At 41.7% G+C, this 20,287-nt stretch overlaps 1 protein-coding gene across 4 annotated transcripts in view; it reads left to right on the top strand.

The window, feature by feature from the left end:
* The first annotated feature begins 6,795 nt into the window (after positions 1-6,795).
* carmil3 (capping protein regulator and myosin 1 linker 3) overlaps positions 6,796-20,287 on the top strand; it is a 114,244-nt gene continuing 100,752 nt past the window's right edge. For 2 of the 4 annotated variants that reach the window (XM_032565977.1, XM_032565979.1), the window contains exons 1-2: positions 6,797-7,101; positions 16,001-16,095. In XM_032565977.1, coding sequence (XP_032421868.1) covers positions 7,044-7,101; positions 16,001-16,095 — 153 coding nt within the window. In that variant the 5' untranslated portion in view covers positions 6,797-7,043. Of the gene's footprint in view, positions 7,102-16,000; positions 16,096-20,287 lie in introns of all 4 variants that reach the window. The other 2 variants (XM_032565975.1, XM_032565978.1) reach the window with 2 other exon arrangements.

Genomic DNA, 20,287 nt, shown 5'->3' with positions numbered 1-20,287 from the left:
ATGCTCAGATTGATACTTGCTGCAACGCAATCGTCCGTCATAGCAACATGCTCTTTCAGGTGCAGAGACTGCTGCAAAGTCAGTGCAGACTACAGTGCAACCAGAGTTTCTTCGTTTAGACTTCATAAAGTTAACGGTATAAAAACAGCAAATCATGCTACCTGGTGAGAAGTAGATGAGGGAAGTGAAGGAACGTTTAGACTCCGGCAGCCTGAGTGGGAGAGGCAGAGCCCCAAACGACTGAGCAAACATCACTGTTTCAGCTATAAGCTTCAGAGATGAAAGAAACTAGAGGCTTGTTTAATTTGGTCAAAAATTAAACTGTGGTTCTTTACTTCATTACCAGAGGCCAACTTAATGTCATCCAGATCAAATGATTGACTAAGTACTTTCTTTTTCAGAGGTTCTGGTTCAAAAAATACAAACTTCTGCTCGTCAGAATTTAACAGCAGAAAGTTTAGGGACATCCAGGCTTTTACGTCCTCAAGACGTGTCTGTAATCTACCTAACGGATTGGATTCATCAGGAATTATGGATTTATATAGCTGAGTACCACTAGTGGAAATTTTTCTCATGTGGTTTGATTTTATTTTGTTGGGATTTTTTTGTTCCAACTGGAAGCATGCGTAGTAAAAAGAACTGATCTTAACACAGAGCCCTGTGGTACTCCACAAGTCCATTATCTGAGGCCAAGAGAAAATCATTTGCAACTTTCACAAGTGCTGTGATGAGCTCTGAAACGTGACCAACTCTTCAAACAGGTCATTGCCACTCATTATCTACAATCCTCAAGGAAATAGTTGCTAACGAAGTGTGTGAGCATTTAAGTCTCAGACCTATATCTAATCTTCCATTCTTAAGACGCCTATAATGGGGGCAGTAATCTAAAGGAGCAGTCCAAACTCATATCGGGCTTTCTAGTTATGTTCAGTCCTGTATCACTTACTGAAGCAATCGTGTTCGGAAGGAATGGGCAAAATATGGTCTTAACAAAGCTTCGTCACAGAATGTGAAAACCATAAATCATTTGTTTCACCTCACAAATATGCGCCACTTTAAAACCGTCTCACAGCACATTTAGTTTTAAATTGTAAGTGGAAAAGCTTAAGTGGTATGTTACTTTTCCAAGAAATATCCAAAATAGTAGCCACCAGCACGTCCAGTCCGCGCAACCAGTTCCTTTTTGCGCAGTCTGCTTCTTTTCATCTCCACTTGCATATTGATGACTTGCCACTTAAACCCGGCTCCTGCTTGCTACGATGCAGTAATGATGACATACAGTAGATCCTGGCTTTTCAAAACATTACTGGATGTCTACATGTCTCCATCCAGACGAGGGCAGCATAACACAACTTTAGAATCTTTTGTTGTTCTTTTACCGTCCCCCAGTATTCAGATGGAGAGTGCACAACCCGCCTATAGCAGTCAGATGTACTAAACCATCTCATGTAGCATCTTGAATCCCAAAAAGCCAGTGGGATGAATGCAGTCTGTGGCCACTGAACGCTACAGCACTGAACCACTCTCCCTGTGCTATTTACCCAGTAGGTGATTTATTGTTCTTTGAGCAGGCAGGCCGGCCCAACACAACTGACCTACAGACAGAGTCACAGAAGTAAGGAGTGCTTTTTAATAATCCCGCTTCTCAACTCAGCTGGCTCTCTTTGCTATCACTTTCTTTCTCTCCATGAGCCTTTATGAGCTGTGATGCAGTGCCGAAGAGAGAACAATTATCTGCAGTATAAACAAAAGAACATCAATGAATATCTTCTTCTTTTTTTTCTTCTTCTTGGTCAGCCGTGAACACGTCGCTCCCTCAGAAACACCCTACCTGAATCCTTTCGTTCAGGCTCATGCTGCAGACTCATATGCATACAGTAGACGGAGAAGTAATTGAGAGTCCCGACTCCTACGTATCCATGAGATGCAGCGCTGATGAATAAATAATGGCAGCTCCTTTCAAGCGCACCTTTGAACAGAGATGAAGTTTTAACCCGATGAAACCTGGAGACAGTTACAGGCCCCTAGACTATAAACCTCTTATTCAAGCCTCATACGCTTTTGCCTTTCTCTTTCAACGCCCCCACCCCGGTTTTCTTTCTGCCATAATGCCCCCCCTCTGGCTCTCCTTTCATCAGCACCAACTCTCGGCGAGATGCAAACACAAAGCTCTCTCATACGTTATGAGGCGAGGATGTGGCAGACCCCCGCGCTCCCCCCTTGTTCACTTTTGTGGAACAACTCAGGAGCCCTGGGGGGGGCAATATTTTTCTTATTTTGAAAATCCGGAGACAGCCGCACCTGCTGCAGCTCATTTGTTTGGGTCCTCCTGAACAGATCTGTCATATTAGAAAGTGATGTATGGCACTAAAAGAGTTAAACCGCGCCGTCTAATTTCGGCTGCCGCTGATGAAAACGGCTGAACTGTGTTGCACAAGCACCGACATCGACAAGCGGCAGCCATTCAAGACGAGTGGATGAATCACATATCGGCGTTACATTCAGCTTGAGCTTCAACCTGGCCTCCCGACGCACCGCCGGAAATCCCATCACGGCCGCGAGGAGAAGAACTCCAAGTGAAAGTGGTTTGATGTATGGCTCTATTTTGCTTTTTGTCCTCGTATTATTACAGGAAAATAAGTCTGAAAACACGTTTATCAAGGCTGCCAATGAGCCTTCCACAGTGACGTATAAAATGAAAGGCCTTTTGGTTGGGGGTCATGTTTCTTCAGATAGATTAAATGTTTTCTTTGTTTTTTGGTTTGTTTATTGAATAGAGTTGAGTTCTTTTTCATTTTTGTTTCATCTTTTTTCTATTTTAATTTGTATTCTCTTTTGCTTACTCCAATTTTGTAGATGTTCTGGCGATTTTCTCTTTCACTTGACAGTCTTATTTTTTGCTATGCACATGTTGGACATTGGTCTTTATGTTTTTTCAGCACCATGACTTAAATTTCTTTACTGAAAAATCTTATATGCATTTCCGTAAGTTGTTGTGACTGATAAGTTTCGAAACGTTCTAACCGAGGAGCAAATTTAAGTCCTTGATTTTTACCCGATGGCAATCATGACACTAAATTCAAAGGCATAAGAACTTCTGCTCTTGACACCACTTTGTTAAAAAATGTAAATTCTGTTGCGACACCTCCAGGCGCTGCAACCATCTTCTGATGTCTATTTATTTCTCATTTTGTACTATTTATTTCTTTATCTTTTTTATGTATGTATGTATATGTATATTGTATATCATGTATATACACATAACCTGCATTTTAACTCGAGTCGAGCAAATCTCAATCTCGTTGTAATCTGTTGATGACAATGACAAATAAATCTTATCTTATCTTTTTAAGAACAGAACTCAACCTCCGAGCTTTCCAGTAAGGAAATCTAAATTTTAATGTCATTTCATTTTGGTTTACAGTTGTTTACATTTGTATTATTTTCTCAACTAAAATGTGTTGCTGTGCTAACTCTGTGTGCTCTCAGCCAACTATGCAAGATATATTCACAGACTGACTCGTTTAGGAAATATCTTTGTTTTTTAGTTTGTTTGCTCATGGCGGCGCAGTTGCTAAGCTGTGGTCCTGCTTTTGAGTTCCAAACATCTGAGATCCTTCTAGAGTTTGCATTTTCTTCCATGTATTAGTTGTCTTACAGTGCTCTGGCTTCCTTTGACTGCCCAAAAAACATTAAAAAAGGGGCAAAATTCTTGTTTACAAACCAGTTTGTATGCAAGAGACATCACTGGACTGAACAGGAATGGAAAATATTGGAGACACACAACAGCAACCAGAAACCCTGGATGAATTAAGCAGGTAAGATGGATGGACAGTCAGGATGAGGAAGCCTTCTTCTAAAGTTAGTGACAAAAAACAATCTTACGTATAAAAAATGGCTGCTAGCAAAGTTTTGAGCCCGCGACGAAGGAGTGATGGTGGAAACTCATCGAACAGCCACCGCTCTCAGCTGGATTTTTCTAGGATTGGCTATTTTAGCCTTCGACTGCCGGTGTCCTTTCTGTTGTAGATCATTTTCTGCTCCGACACACCTGAATTGAAAGAGTGGGTCATTAGCGGGCTCCTGCAGAACTCGGTGACAGGCTGAAGAGATAATTCGTCAGTTTGAGTAAAAGCCCAGCGCACACCGTGGGACTTCAGATATCGTCAAGGTCTTGAACACGTCACACCGCGGGAGTTTGATGTAACTTGTTGATGCTAACTTCTGTCACGCTTTGCGAACTTCACCTGTCACCAGGAGCATCGGACAGACACGGATGTAATGAGGAGCAAGTTGCTCCGCTGTTAAGAGATTTTGACTCAGCTGTAGATGTGCTCATTGCTGGAGGAAAAAAAAAAGACTATAGGACATGAGTCACAGCAGCAAATAACGCTGCTTAATGTTTCCAGAAAAGGCTTGGTTAACTTTAGCTTTCTCAGACTACTTAACACATCATTGTGAATTGCCACAATGAACAAATCGCAATGAACAAATCACAATGATGACAAAATATTTTCTTATGTTTCTGGCAATGATAGCTTTCGTTTGAGATGGCTGAACCAACAAGGAACCAACAAAGTCTCTTTGACCAGAAACACTTTGAGCCCTGAAGAGCAAAATGACCCTGCTTTTTTTTTTTTTTTTTCTTCAGTGTCTTACGAGAATTCCTTCATGACTCTTCAAATGGCTATCCCTCTGTTATTTACTTCAAGCAAGATACTTACTACTTGTAACTACTCCACAAAACCCTTTCTGAGAAAATCAGACAGCGCCTTTAATCACAAAGGCATCATGTCCTGATCTCAGCACAGACGTGAAGCAAAGTGACTGATATTGTTCTGGTAAGGGTAACAAAATGTTTCTAAGACTTTGGAACTTCAGACATCATCGTCAAACAGAGAAAACATGGGACAATGGTGAACGTTTCCAGGAGTCGACCAAAGTGACTCTAAAATGGCAAAAAACCTTTTTATTCGATTAAACAGACCAGTAAAAACTGACTGAGTCTGGGTCTCTAAGTTGAAGTGTTTGGCTCTCTGTTGAAGCCTAAGGATGACAATGACACCAAGTGTCATGACCCACGGGTCTTTAATGTTTCGGTTTTCTTTCAAAGAAAAACAAAACAAAAACTTTTTTTGGCTCTATCAAATGAATCGAGCGTTTCTGGCCTCTGGGGAGCTGAATGACTGAACGCTGATGGGAGGATTCAGAAACCTGATTGATGTGTTTGGGCCCAGAAATACTTCTAACGGCTGAAGTTGCCGTGATCGATAGGTGTGCTTCTGTTTTTCTTTTGCGTTTCTTTTCCAAGACGTATTTATGCTCGTGTTGCTCACTATTGTTTCATTTCTTTGTCAGTGTCTCCCTGTTTCTTGTGTTCTCCTCCATGCAATTTGTTTTATCCTCTCTTGTTGTTGCTTGGCTTTTTTCTCTTTTTGATCTGCAGATGATCTTGTGTCTAGTTCGGCTTTCTGCGTGTCATACTTATTAGTTTCATTCGCTCAGTTTCCTCTGTTCAGTGCTCTCCCACAGCTGTTCATCAGTCCCCTGATTAGCCTCACTTGGTTCTCATGTCACTGATCACGTCTCCTCTGCATTTAAACTTCCTGGTTTTCATTATTCACTGGGTTTTCCTGCTACCCTGCCCTCAGTCTATGTCCTTACTGCAAGTTTGTTGGGGTCTTAATTTTTGCTCTCGGCGATTTGTTCCTGCTTCAATCAAAAAATGTATGACACTGATTTAAAGTAATCAGTTTAAAAGTAATTTTTATTTCTGTAGGTTCATTACGGTGATTTTACACACTTTTTCTATTCTAATTTAAAGTCTAACTCAAAAATTAAGTTCTCTTGAATGTGAGCATTACTAATACAGAAATGTTATGGTCATCATAATCATGAAGGAGCCTGTTGATTTGATGGTCTTCGGGCTGGCCTTCATTGAAACTTTTCACAAAGAGATGATTGAAAAAAAAACAGTTCAGACTGCTCTACCCACACATGTTAATGAAAAGTTGAGTGGAAGCAAAAAAGTGCTAGAAAAAGTTGTACAAGGAACAGGGATAACAACATTGTAAGAGGGATTGTGAGGCTTGGGTTAATATTGTGTTGAATTGAGATTTTATTTGGAAATCAAAGTCCCGGAGTCTGGAGGAAGAGCGAAGAGTCACACAGTCCAGCTTGAAGTTCCCAACAGCAGAGTGTGATGTAGGAAGCAATTTCGTTGAACTTTAATATCAGATCAGTTGTATTATTGTGTCAGTCAAATATTTGTACTGGACCGAGTTACATCAATGTGGAAAGATGTTGAAAATAAAGATGGACTAATCGAACTCAGAGAAAACTATAACATTTTAAGGTTCTTAAAGGGTAATTTAATCAATACATTCTGACACAAGCGGCTCTTTGAGGAGGGAAAAAGTTTGTCACCCCTCCCATAAATGAATGCTTGGACTACATTAATCTGTAAATGGTCTATTCAATATGTACATTTGACTGTTTAAATATAACGTTGACTAAATAAACTTTTAAACCATTTTCTATGCAGCTGCATATTGAGACCCTTTCTTCCGTTTCCCTTACTTTTGTTGTCTCATCCACCGGATGGGAGCCACATATTTTAGGCCCTGCAGAATTTGGCCCCAGAGCTTTTACATGTTTACACACACACAAAAAACAACAAATAAAAACAGGCATCCACCACCCTATCGTCACCAGTCTCCCTTTCTCTCCTCTGTGTGCCTGCTTCCCTCCCTCTCTTCCTCCCTCTCTTCCTCCCTCCCTCTCCCTCTCTCTCTCTCTCCCCCTCTTTCTGCTCTTTTCCTGAGTGCCTAAGTGGAGATTGCAAGTGCGCACGGTGGCAGCGCTCCGCGTCTCACTTTACGGACTTTTGCCACGCCGAGGAGTACCTGCCGGAGCCCGGATATTTACAGGATCGGGGGAGACGGGAGCGTCAAAGAAGCGGGCAGCGTCTGTCAGCGAGTGGACGTCTGAGAGAGGACGGGGAAGCGGCCGGAAGGGCTGGACGGACCGCGGCGCGGCGCACCATGGCCTCAAAGGAGAGCTCAGCGGCCGGCTTTGTCAGCGTGAGCAGGGAAATCACAGGTAAGTTTAGCAGGAGCAGAGTGGGGTCAAGACGTGTTTTAGAAACGAACGAGGAGGATGCGCAGGGGGGGGGGGGATCTCTGGATGTTTTATCCTCCCCCGTCTCGCTCTCTCTCTGAATGTGATTTAAAACGAGTTTAAGACCGCATTATTGTACACATAATGCGGTGTGTGTGTGTTTTGCTGGAAGCGCAAAACAAACTTAACAAAATAATGATAAAACTGTCACGCTTGCTTGCGTGAACTGTGGTCCTATCGATCTCGGTGCGTGGATGCTCACTTCTGGCGCTCATCTGTCCATAAAACTAAACCTGCCTTTTAACTGGAAGCGCGCGCTGGGTCCAGTTCATTTTCCGAGCTATTTTTAAGCCTTTAAGTGTGCGCGCGCTGCACTTTATGGATTTATTATGAGTCCCCCCCCCCCCCCCCCCCCCCTTCTCTGTGCGCGTGTAGGTGGGAGTTGGGATGTGACTGGGAGCTGTTTGCGTGCAGAAGGCTGTAGCAGCATGCACTGGGGAGGGTGGTGGTGGTGGTGCGTGTGTGTTACACTGCGAGTCCTCGGACAGTGCAGCCCACAAAGCGCATCAACATGTTTAGGCGATGGGATGTCAGAGAAGGCGCGTCTTTCAGTGTTGATTATCCTGATGCTGCGAGTTAAGTCCCGCTATTTACCAGGTCAACCTTGTCAAGCCCCTTCTGTCTAAGCACCAGGCGGCATTTGGTTCATTAACTCACCTGCCAGAGGAGGGCAAGGTGGAGAAGGGGGTGGGGATAAAGCTTCTGAGAAAACTGTTGGAAATTGTAGAGAAACTTTGTGGATTTGACAAAAAACCCATGTAGCATTCAGAGGAAGGTTATCAGGCCAGATGAGACTGAGAAGGATTTGCATTCAAAAGACGGTGTGGGGCGACGGCATCATGATGTGATGATGCCTTTCTGGCTTATACAAATTGCTGTGTTTGATGGAAAACCAACACTAACAATAATCACACCATCCTGGCAAAACATGGTGGTGGAAGCATTATGCTGTTTGGATTTATTATGGAATACGGTCAAAGTACATGGGGAGACAAATGGAACTTCATAAGAGAAGAAAGCTTGTCTTTCTTGTACAGGCCAGCATCCTTACAATCCAAAGAACTAGTTTTCATTCTTACTGATTCCTCCAGGGTGCCCAAAGTCGGTCCTCCAGGGCCGGCATCCTGCATGTTTTAATTCTCTCCCTGGTTTTAATAACTACCATTTCAGCATGTCAATGTTCTTCTTAGGCCTCTAACGAGCCATCATTGGATCCAGGTGCGGTAAACCAGGGAGAGAACTAAAACATGCAGGATGCCGGCCCTCGAGGACCCACTTTGGGCCAGAAATCAAGTATAGCCCTTGAAAGAAATTTAAGCTACCTTTCTTTTGAGGAAAGTTTAGCATTTTTGGTACCGCTAAGCTGTGTATGACTTAAAATGTTACTGAATTAGCAATAAACTGCTTACATTTATTCTAAGAGATGAAATGTACACCTTTTCCCATTGAAATGTGTCGTTCTTAATAGACTACTACTGCTTCAGGGTTGCAAAATTCAACTTGTTAGCAAGTTAGGCATTTACATTAGCTCAGTCACTAAACCAGCTAACATGTAGGCGAACCGCAATGCTCTAGCGATTGTTCTTAATTCCAAGACTTACGAATGTTTTTAACTATTAGTAAGTTAAAAGATTAATTCAACATGCAACTCAGGTTCCATCATTAGCACGAACTGCCTCAGGGTAATGAAACTTGACTTGCTAGCATGTTTGACTTTAGCATTTTTGGCATTGCTAATCTATGCAAGTCTTTAAGTACTACTGAATTAGGAATAGACTGTTCAAATTTATTCTCAGAAGTGCACTTCCAACTTTTGCCTTGACAACCACGGTTAAAATGTGCCATTAATGACCAGCTGCTGCTTTAGGGTTTCAAAAACTCAGCTTGTTGACCTTTGTGTTAGCTTTGTCACTAAGCTAGCTAATGTTGGAGGCAAACCACAAATCTTGCTCCAACACAGAATCATTTGTAATTCTAAGTCTTATGAAAGTTTTTTTAATTTTTAGTAAGTTGCACGATTTCCTCAACACTTCATATAAATATGTGAGCCTTAAATTACACAAACCAACTTTTAGTCTTGATGGTATTTGGTATCTAACAAGCAGCTAATTTTAGAATTCAATGAATATTATATTCATTTGAAATGTAATGTATATGAATATAAGTAAACAACTCAAGTGGCTAGTATTTTGTCTGCCCTGCGACTTTCATTTTTGAAATGTACGTTAATTTTTCAACCATTCAGAAAGGAAGTAAGCAGGGGAGTCTCTGTTTTTGTTTCTATCCTTCCTCCTCTTACTGTCCCTCTTTACACCTTCGTGAGCAGATGCTGAGGTCACCCGGGCAGGCCACCGGGGTGCCGCATAGTAAGTTAAATGGTTTAAGTGATTGGGTCTTACCCAGCCTTAATGCCAATAACTCCCGTGTTTGCCTTCAGCTGATCCCTCCTTCAACCCACCAGCGAGCTCCCCGCCCCCGCCTCATCCTCCCCGCATCTGCCGCTGCTCGATCAGGCGTGACAGCCAACTTCCACCGCCGCTGCCGGACGGGGGAGAATTGCAATCTGGTGGGAGAAGTCTGGGAGAATTTGACACAATGGAGTGTCGTGACACAGCACGACTCGCTGCATCTCCATCTGCTGAGCTCCAAGAGTGCTCATTTCGAGTGCCGGGCTTGGTTATGATTTGGCCGCGGATATATCTCGCAGCTTGTTGTCGTACGCGCGTGTTTGCCGTCAGAAGATATAGGTTGACATTATGTTTGTGTAGTAGCAGAACATGTTGTGGCTCAACACTGGAAATTGTAAATGGAGGAAGCCTCGAGCGGGTCTCAGTGAGTCGACCAGCTTGACGTGGTGTGACTGTCTCGCAGGTTGTGCATCGGCTTTTTAAAAGAACTCAGACTTACTTTGTCATGTTTTACCACATTGCAGCTGTGAACCGTATGAAGCAGCACAGTGCCATAAAGTAGTATCAAATAAAGTCGTGAATAACTGTGAGGTGGAAAGAAAATGACATGCGGTTTTCAATTTTTGTTTTTACAAAACAAAAATGAAAACTGTGACAAAGATTTCTGATGAGCCCCCTTAACCTGATGCCACAAAATGAAATCAGGGTCATCAGAAGTCTCCTTATTAGTATACAGCATCAATGTACTTAAACAGTAAACTGGCGGTGCAACTAATCAATTAATTTATTGATTATTCTGACAATTAATCTAATAAAGATTTTTACATTTTGCTGATTTTTCATTTAAACACGTAAGCTTTTTTTTAAAAGAAATACACCAAATAAGAAAATAAAATATTTTACTGCCTAAAATGCAGCAAAATATTATAGCGTTAGTGAATTTTAACTAGGTGAAGCTAAAACTATACCACTTGAGGAGTTTTGGGTAAAACATATTTACATGTGAAAGTTTTATCTTAAATGCAAAATGTTACCATTATTTGTGCAGTTTTGGTGTAAATAAAGCTCTGAACACGCTGATTTTTTTTTTCAGCAAATGACCTTTTACTTTGAGTCTGTACACTTCAGTTAACGATTAATCAATTACTAAATCAGTTGACGATTAGTTCAATAATTGATTAATCCGGTGAATCATTTCAGCCCAGCAGTAAATATGGCGGTCCTGTGATGCCCTCTGAGGTTTGTTAGGAAAAAAAGTGAACAAGCATCTTTGTGAACACCAAGGAACTCGGCAGACGGGTCAGGGAAAACGATGGAGAAATTTACAGCAAGGTTTTGTCATAAAACAACAGTCAATGCTTGGAACATCTCACTGTTCTTTGTTCGCTAAATTTGAAAACCAATAGCACGGTACACCTCCAAACCTACCATCGACATGACTTTCAACCTAAAATCGACAGACTGGGCAAGGATAGCGTAGATCAAAGCAGACGAGAAGCCTTTGGCAACTTTAACTGGAGAGAGACCAGAGCCAAGGTGTTGGAGTCTGTTGACAGCTCTCTACAAATCTACTACCGAGACATGGCCATCCGCTTGAACTCACGAGGATGGAACGGAGAGCATTAATCACAGTAGCGATCGTTTCGGAGCAGCTCTTGGGATCCATTGATCAGGTGGAGGAATCTTTTAGCAAAACTGGTATGTCACTCCACAAATGTAGAGTGGCCAGAAAAAAAGTCATTGTTGAAAGAAAGACAGAATCATAATTCTCACAATCCATGCAGAGGATATAGCAAAACACGAACAAAGGTTCTCTGGCCAAATGAGACCAAAATGCTAAGAGATAGATCAAGCTAATTAGTGGGCAATTCTGGTAGAAGAGAAAAAACAGAGTCTGCTAAGGACTTGAGACAGGGGTGCAGGTCCACTTTCTGTCAGAGCAGCCTTTACACACAGAGAACTACAAAAGAATGATTTAGATCAAAGCATATCCATGTGTTAGAATGGTCTAATCAAAGTTCAAATCTAAATCCAATTAGGAAAACTGATGTTCAAAGATACCCTCTATCCAGTCTGGCTGAGCTGGAGCTACTTTGCAAAGCAGATAAAGCAGAAAGTTGGACACTTCTGAAACCTGGCAGCTGGTGGTTTTACAAAGTTGTGGCTTAAGACGGGTGATCACAACTATAAGCCAAAAATAAATGTGTACAAACAATGTATTTTTCCTCCTTTTCACAATTATGCACTACTTTTTGCGACACATAAACTCCATCCAAATAAAATTCACAGAGGCTTACGGTTGCAATGTAACAAAATGTGAAACATTTGAGGTAAGAATACTTTTGAAAGGCGCTGTAGCTCTGAAAGTGATCCGCCGAAGTGAAGCAGGGAGCTCAGTTCGTTCTTGAGCACATTGTTAGTTTTCCATGTGGCTGTTCTGACAAGCTCCTTGTCTCTGACTGTACATCTCCTGTATGGCTGTCTTTAAATGAGCAATCCATATTAACAATAAGAAATGTAATTTTTTTCACTTTTGCAATGAAACGTAAACCCCTTTTAAGAAAGATTTTGAGATGGAAGAAACGCCGATCAACAAATTATCTCCGGATGGTTCCCAAATAAAAGTTTTACCCAGAGGTTGAGAAAATGATGAAATGAAACAAAACCGAGCACCAAATCGTTTGCTTCATCGTCATCTTTCCTTCTTATTGTATATTACCCTCTCTGGCAGGTTCTTGTTCAGTTATTCAACCCCAACACAAAGCAAATTTTCACATGGTCATTATCATGGCATGCACAAAAGGCCTTTTTATATTTTGTTAAATCTTATTTCCCTCTTCTAGCAAATCATTCTTAGTGGAGAAAGCGCAGTTGATCATGTTCGAAAGCTGTTAACTCCGGAGCTCAGCATATGATTTACAAATATTTCACTCAGAGGTGAAGACCCAATGTGCTGAAATTGCATCTGTGCTGATATGGACGTCATAATTCTCGTGTTATATTGGCAGTGAATTAACCATATTAAGTTGTAGTTCTCTGTCAGCATTTAGCTTTAAAAGGTTCGTATCAATTTAAATAACTAAATAGGGGTCGGAGTGAAAAGGTGGGATCCGAATTCACGTGGGAAATTGGCTTTTTTTCCCCCAGTCACTTCATTTCAGGGATTTAACTTTAGCAGAAAACTAACAGAATATTGAGGATAACAGGTCAAGCTCAGTATTGCTACAATCGATACTTACTGTGGTTTCCTTAAATATATAAACCCCATTACAACAGGAGTACCTCTGTTCTTCTGTTCATAACATCTTGAGCTGCTACTGTTGCTGCAGCAGCTCAAGATGTTACTTTGTAGTTTCCTGCAGTTTTGCATATAAGCAACATTTGCATAAATGTAAATCACTGTGTGCTTTTCATGATTAAGTTTAACTTTTTCCTTTTTTCAGCGTGGAATGGTTGTATAACAACTTCAACAAATTGTAGAAACACAATTTGGAAGCTTGAATATATTGTGAATTTTTTCTAAAACACATTAGGGTCACCATCCATCCATCCATCCATCCATCCATCCATCCATCCATCCATCTTCTGTACACCCTTGTCCCTTAAAGGGTGTACAGACCCCGCCTCTCGCCAACATTCCTGGCGAGAGGCGGGGTCACCCTGGACAGGTCATTAGGGTCACTTGAAGTTGAATTTCGACATCTGACTTTTTTCTTTTTTTTCTTTTACTTCTGGTGCAATTTTGAATATTTGACCAATCAAATATGTTTTTTAAGTATTCTCACTGAGTTACTGACTAAAGTTGGTGCTATGAGAAGGCCTCTCCAGATGGTTAATGTTGGCCTGCTTTACCATCTTAATGTGTTTTTTAAGATCGTTAACCTGCTGGGACATCTACCAGTTGTAATCATCATGTTGACTTGAGCTGAAATTGAAGAATTTCCAGTAGTTATTTCACTCCACTGTCATATCCAGTTTATCAAGTGAACTAGTTGCACAAATAATGAACTATTTGTGCAAACGCACAGCCATGTTGATGTTCTTTGGTTTGGAAATCTCACATTGACCGCTGAACATTCTGTTCATTTTGCAAAATGGCTACATATATATATCTCCTCTTCAGGGGCAAAAGTTAGGACAATTCCTAGGGCCCCTGACCGACAGGGGGCCCCACAAAATATTTTCTTTTCTTCACAGAAATAGAAAAAAAAAATAGGGCAGTGTCAATTACGAAATTAATCATATCATGTTTTTTTTAAAGTTATTTTTAACAGCAAAAATGAAATTTTACCTCTCCCAGACCAACAAAAGCAGACATTCATATTTGCCCTGAACCCCCCTGGATCTGTTAAATGGTTGGTTCCTGCTTGGCGCTTGACGGTGTTCAGCTGCATTCAGTAGAAAACAAGAACAACTGTGACCTTTACTATGCTGCTAAGAAAAATTATAAAGTCAGGTTTTCAAAAAAATCAAACCAAAAAAAAAAAAGAAAGCAAGAGGAAAAAAAGACGAGAGTGTCAATTTGTAACCCAGTTTTTCTCTAAGACAGGTGGGCACTGTATGAGATTATCAACCATCTGTAGCTAAGCATAGTTAGCTTAGCTACAGACTACTGTTTGCTTCCATTTCACTAGCATTTAATGAGTTAAGGAATAAAATACCAAGATAGTCATATATTTAACTTGTACCTGTACTTTTTACCACACTTAACAGCAGGTGAGTCAGTCAACAACAGCTCTAGTCCCTGATAAATTCTCCTGCCCCAATGAAGAAGGTGAGAAACACTGTTTTCAATGACAAGCTAGTTAGCATCATTCCAGGGAATCTATAGGGATTTCTCTCTCTTTGCTCTGTTTACAATTGCACAAAAAAACAATGCATCACTGACAATATATTACTGAAACTCAAACAATCTTTATAAAATGATAATGACAAAACAGCCTCCTGTCTGTACTGGAGCCAGTCCACACAGTTTTACCTTAACTTGCCTTTAGATTACAGACATCTATTCCCACATCCCTCATGACCTGTCCCCTCATAAGTGAAATTAAAGCTGCAGTATGCAACTTTTATTTAAAAAAAATTCCCATATTTGCTAGAACTGTCAACATGTCGTGACAGTCAGAGAAGTTATCTGAGAAAAATTAAATCCCTCTTTCTTCTTCCAGTGCTGTCTGGAAACAACCAATCAGGTGGGTTTTAGTGCTGTAAATTACAATCTTTAGCCAGCAATAGTATCTCAGGGAGAAGGTAGAGGGGATTGATCTTTTCACAGATTATCTGTCTCATAACAAACAGTCATGACACAAAAAAGTATTTTTTTAATTAAAGTTATATCGCAGCTTGAATAAAATGCAACTACATATCATTTTTTGATTGCTTTATGTATATTTTGCACGTGGCCTGTGTCTGTTGCTGGTGGGGAGAGACCTTTCAGTAATCTAAAACTAATTTTAAAAAATTAAGCAACCTATTTGTACATTGTATGTGGACTGTTGCATGTAAAATTCATGAGCAGTAAATATTGTGCTACTATCAGTCTTGAACCAAAGAAAGCAAGGCAGTTGCTTGCCTTTGAAATTGTGATGCTTTTGATGGTTCAGATAGACTCAAGAAATTGTAACAGCAGGTGCAAACGGGGGGCCCAATTAAATTTTCTGTCATGGGGCCCAAGATTTCTGGCAGCGCCCCTGCTCCTCTTACAATAAAACCTTTAGGAGACTCTTTGTCAGTTAGCAGCTGTCAATCACTGTCAAACTCAAAGGTTTTGGTGTATGGACTTCTCTCCCAGTTCACACTTTCTTGGTCCATGTTGACAGCAATACTGGTGTTCCAGCAGCTTCCAGTACATTAGAGGCTCGAGTTTTAATGGTTCTTGGGTTGCTACTCAAAATGCTAACCGTTTTCCTGTCTCCTGGGTTTGACGGCTGGGATTTCTGACGAGACAGTGACACCAAGCGTACATGAAAACTGGTTTTGGAATAGATGATGCAGGCTAACATCAAAACTTTGGGACTGATTCTGAACAGTCCTTGAACCGTATGGCTTTAATCACTCATTACCAAATAATGATCATTTATGAATGGGGAAACTCACCATTTCTGTGGTTGAAGTAACTTTCAATGTCTTTACGCTCCATGTGGGGAAACGACTCGGTAAGGACCCATCAGGGAGCAGAAAGTAAAAAAACAGCAATATTTTGGCAAGCAGCGTTTTGACTTCAACCAATATTGATTATCAATAAAGACGGTGCTTATTTATAAAAGCTTTTACACTAATTCTTTGGCCCCGGCTGTATATTTATATTGTATACATTTTCTGTATGAAACCCTTTAGCTGTCTTTTCAGTTATTCATTTAGATCACTTTGATTTCATATTCTCTCTCTCTTTCTCTGTCTCTTTTTTCCCCCAGAGAGCATCAGGAAGGTTTTGGACAAACAGCCCGTTAAGTTTGTGCGAGCCATCAAGCAGGAGACGAGAGGCGGCAAGTCAGAGGACAGAATCCTGGTAAGAGCCTTCGCTCTCTTCCACCAACAGAGACCATATTTGTGAACACTGGTAGTTGAGCTTGGAAGGGGGAAAAAAACCCCAACAACTTGACATTTAAGCGCTTCAGTCGGACCGAACTCCAAGAAACGGAGGGAGTCGTAACAAGTCGCAGATTGCGCTTTGCTTCGCGAGACTTCCGACAGACGCGTTGCAAATCAGGCTTAGGACAGATGCCGCCTAAGCAGAGCAAAGTGGACACCATGCCACTGCCTACTGAGTTCTTGCTGAGAGTTTATTAGATGTGGCAGGATGACCTTAATGCCACAGGCGGGAGTGGTATGCGTGTGTGTGTGTGTGTGTGTGTGAGAGAGAGAGCATTTAAGCCCAGACGTCGTGTGCTGGCGTGGCGTTTGTTGAGTTTGTTTTAAAGTAAAGAAAATGCGGATGCCAGAAGGCCCGTGGGCAGCCCGCGACGCTCCGGAGGAACCCGCCGGCGCCGAGGCCACCGCTGTTTATGAGACAGTGACAATTAGTCAACGGCGTTAGTGACCGATCGCTTACTCACATGGTGTCGTTATGCACAGGAGTGAGCTCATTACCTCCCCCTGAAGACAGCAAGATGCACATGCTGATAAGTGAATTAGTCGCTCTCTACGTTCTTCTTTTTTCAATCTCTATTATCTGTCTTCCATTCTGGCATATATTTTTATTGTTCCAGCCCCAACCCCCTCTCTTTATTTTCTTTCCCTCCCTGCCTCCTTATCTGTCCATCTCGATTATTCTCCACCCTGTCATCTCCCCTCCACCACCACGCTTACTTCCTGTGCTTCTTCTCCTCATGCCCTTCCCCTCCTTCCCTTCATCCTCCCTCAAACCTGTTAAGGGGTATTGAGCTCCTCTTACCATCCAAAGCAATTCAATTAGGTCTTTGCCTTACAAGATTTTTTTTTTTTTTTTTACTATCCAAATAAACCCTGGCCGCTTCTGCTGCTAAGCGAGGGGAGGAGGGAAAACTCATAGACTATTTGAATTCATTCCAGCTCGTTGTCAAGGTCTCTATTTCTTTAAAGGTAATCTTTTCGCTCTAATGAATGCGTTTATCTGGATGAAGGCTGAATAGCTTTATTCAGCCTACGCCGTGCACCAAATACCCACAATCTCGGAAACATCGCAAGCGGTGAAAGGGAGCGTCTGTTTAACGGAGTCGACTCGTTACGTACGGCGTTTTGCAGACGTGTACGTGACCTAGGAAGTTAAAAACCGATGTGATTCACACATAAAAAGCTAAAACAGTTAAATATTAAGCACCGTTTCCTTCCGTGAAAGTTTTTGTACGTGTACCACATTACATCCCAATAAACTACACTGAAAATTCCAATTTTAATAAGTCCAAATGTTGACCACAGGAGGTTTTCTTCCTTTACAATGTATTTATTCTTCTTAAGCCTGCAGGAAACGGCTGCAGTAACTTGCTCCTTTTACCTTCTTCGCATGTGGAACTGAAATGAACTGGTCAAAATCATAGTCATCATTACGACATCTCCCATTTTTCCCTACTTTTTATGGCGGTAGAGTAAAATAGATTAGTGCTTTATGCTTCTGGTTTATGTATATCATTAAGCCTTTATTCTAAATTTTGCTCCTTCTTCCAGCCCCCTTTTCGCCTCTGGAGGTTTGTTAATATCCAACTGTCATTGTGTGTTGACTGTACCAGCCGTCATTCTGTGACACACTCACACACACACACACACACCTCAGACAGACCCTGGGAGGGCACAGCATGACATCCAAACAGCACCCAGGGCAACGTGTCGGGACGCATCAACACGCGTGCATCTATCGCATCCAAACACACAACATGCGTGCATATTGGCATGTACAGCACGCTTAGACATAGACACACACATGCACACCCCCCCCGCACACTCCCACACACCACACACACACATAAGGCTCAGAGCTACAGAACTCGCTTGCACACGCACTCTTGCGGCCATTATTAGATCACCCTATTTGAAGATTAGAGGCAAGTCAAGAAAACAAAGCATCTTCAAAGGCAGAGAGGGCGAGGTGGGGGGAGAGAGGGGTAGTGAATATGATGGAGGAAAAGGGGAGGGCTTCCCACTGGAGGAGTGTGAATGAAGGATGGAGTGAGCAGGGAGAACGAAAGAGAGAGAAAGTGAGGAGGAAATCTCTGATGTGTTGTGATGCCCCACTTGCCGATTTGGCTCTTCCGCCACTTATTTATCCTGATCGGTTGCTCCGTTTCATCCTCTGTTGACTCTGCGGTTTCTGTGCTCTCACCAATAATAGGCCAATTACTTGCTGAGCGAGTCACTGCTCGACAGTCCTGGACACACTTGGGTGCTCATCCCTGCCCAGGGTTCTACAGTTAACGCAGAGAAGCTGCTCAAGAGAACTCGGCGCAAAGAGCCGAGGTCGGCTAAGTGCTACTCCTCCGTCTGAAGGTTTAGTTATGCTTGGATGTTCAGCGACTGTATAGTTGTGTGGTTGTGGGGGGAGAGGGTGGGTGTGTGTGTGCGTGATGTTTACAGCAGGGTTGTAATTTATGAAACTCGTGGTGGGTGTAATATGTAATGATGATTTATGGCTTTGAATTGCCTTTTAAAGTCCCCCTGTTGCACATAAATCATTCATAAATGTGAGTGGCTCCCTGTTTTCTGGACTCTACAAGCTGAAACCGGTTGAAATGAGATGTTTGCAGTGAAAGTGAACTTTCATCCTAATGGGCGAAGGTTCGTCCTGTAGACGATGACGCAGCGCTGCCTTCGTTTGTTATCAGCCCGGCAAAGATGTGGGGGAAGTTTGAAAATAAATTCCTCTTTTATGCACGAAACGTCTCGCACCGAAAAATTTTAGAATGCCACCTTTAACTTGGAAAACACCTGATGCTCAGGAATTCCTGGGCTGGATAGTGTTAGGTAGTGTTGTAGCACTCTGGCCTGGCTGGAAGAAGGTCTTCGGTTCAAATGCCAGCCAGAGGTCTTTCTGCACTCCAGTTTCCTCCCACAGTCTAAAAATATCTGTTAGATTAAAGCAGGGAAAGCAGGATGGATAAAATATTGTTTCTAACAAAATCACTTGTAGCACAATTGTTATTATCCCTTCTGTTGGTACTTTGTATAACCTTTGTATATAATTTCACAAGAATCAGAGTTCCGTGTTGTATTTTTTTGCTCTACTCTTCGGCTCATCTTAGAGCTTTTCCAGGATTTAGTTCGGAAAGATTTCTGCTCTGGTGAACCATTGCTGTCTTGATTTGCCTTCTCTCCCCTCCCACCCCCACACCTTAATTTTTAACATTAATAAAACAATACATAATGTAAACCAATTGACTTGAATAAATACCACAATCTTGCCCTATGTGAAATATGACTGAAGTAGGTGAAAATGTAGGTAGAAGTGACACATCAAGCGCTGATATAAAATTAAACTGAAGAACTGAGGAGAAGCAACGTCACTGACTTCTTGAAGTCTGGAAACGGATGCAGACCCTTTCTACGGGTTTGGAAATCAAACGAATCACAGTGAGAGCCATTATTTTCGCAGAACAGTGGTGAAGCTTCCCAGGGGGCCATCCTGCCTAAATGACCCCAAAAACAGGAGGTCTAAAACATTCATTTTCCTGAATTCCCTCTTCTACATGTCTAATGTAAACTAAGCTTTCTCACTTTGATTTTTTTTTGTAATTTCATGGTTTTGTGTTTTTACAGACATTTATTACCGTTTTAATTTGTGTTTTTAATGTTGAAAAGTGTCCTTGGTTCTGAAAGTTACTGTAAATTAAATGTGATATTATTATTATTATTATTATTATTATTATTATTATAAGCCCTGTCTGTGTAGGAACCTCTCATCCAGCCACAGACAAATATGCAGCACTTTGGTGACTTGGATTGCTGTTTGTTGTCCCGTGTGGAAGTGGATCTGTTAACTGAATCACCTCATGTGGTTCTCAAAAACAGATGTTGACGAGCAACGGCACCTTTCAAAACGTGCACCCGTGTGAAATCATGGCCGAACATTGCCTCTAAAACGAAACCACGAAAGCCTGAATGAGGCTGCGGCAAGGAATGTCTATGACGATGTAAATGGAATGCATTTTAGTGTTGTTGCTGGGTAAAAAAAAAGGAAACCTTTGGAAAAAAATCGAGCCCTTTGATAGAAATTGAAAAGCTATTGCTCAGTG

The sequence above is a fragment of the Xiphophorus hellerii genome, chromosome 6 (genome assembly GCF_003331165.1).
Source record: "Xiphophorus hellerii strain 12219 chromosome 6, Xiphophorus_hellerii-4.1, whole genome shotgun sequence".
Classification (NCBI taxonomy): Eukaryota; Metazoa; Chordata; class Actinopteri; order Cyprinodontiformes; family Poeciliidae; genus Xiphophorus; species Xiphophorus hellerii.
This window is presented reverse-complemented; position numbering and strand designations above follow the sequence as displayed.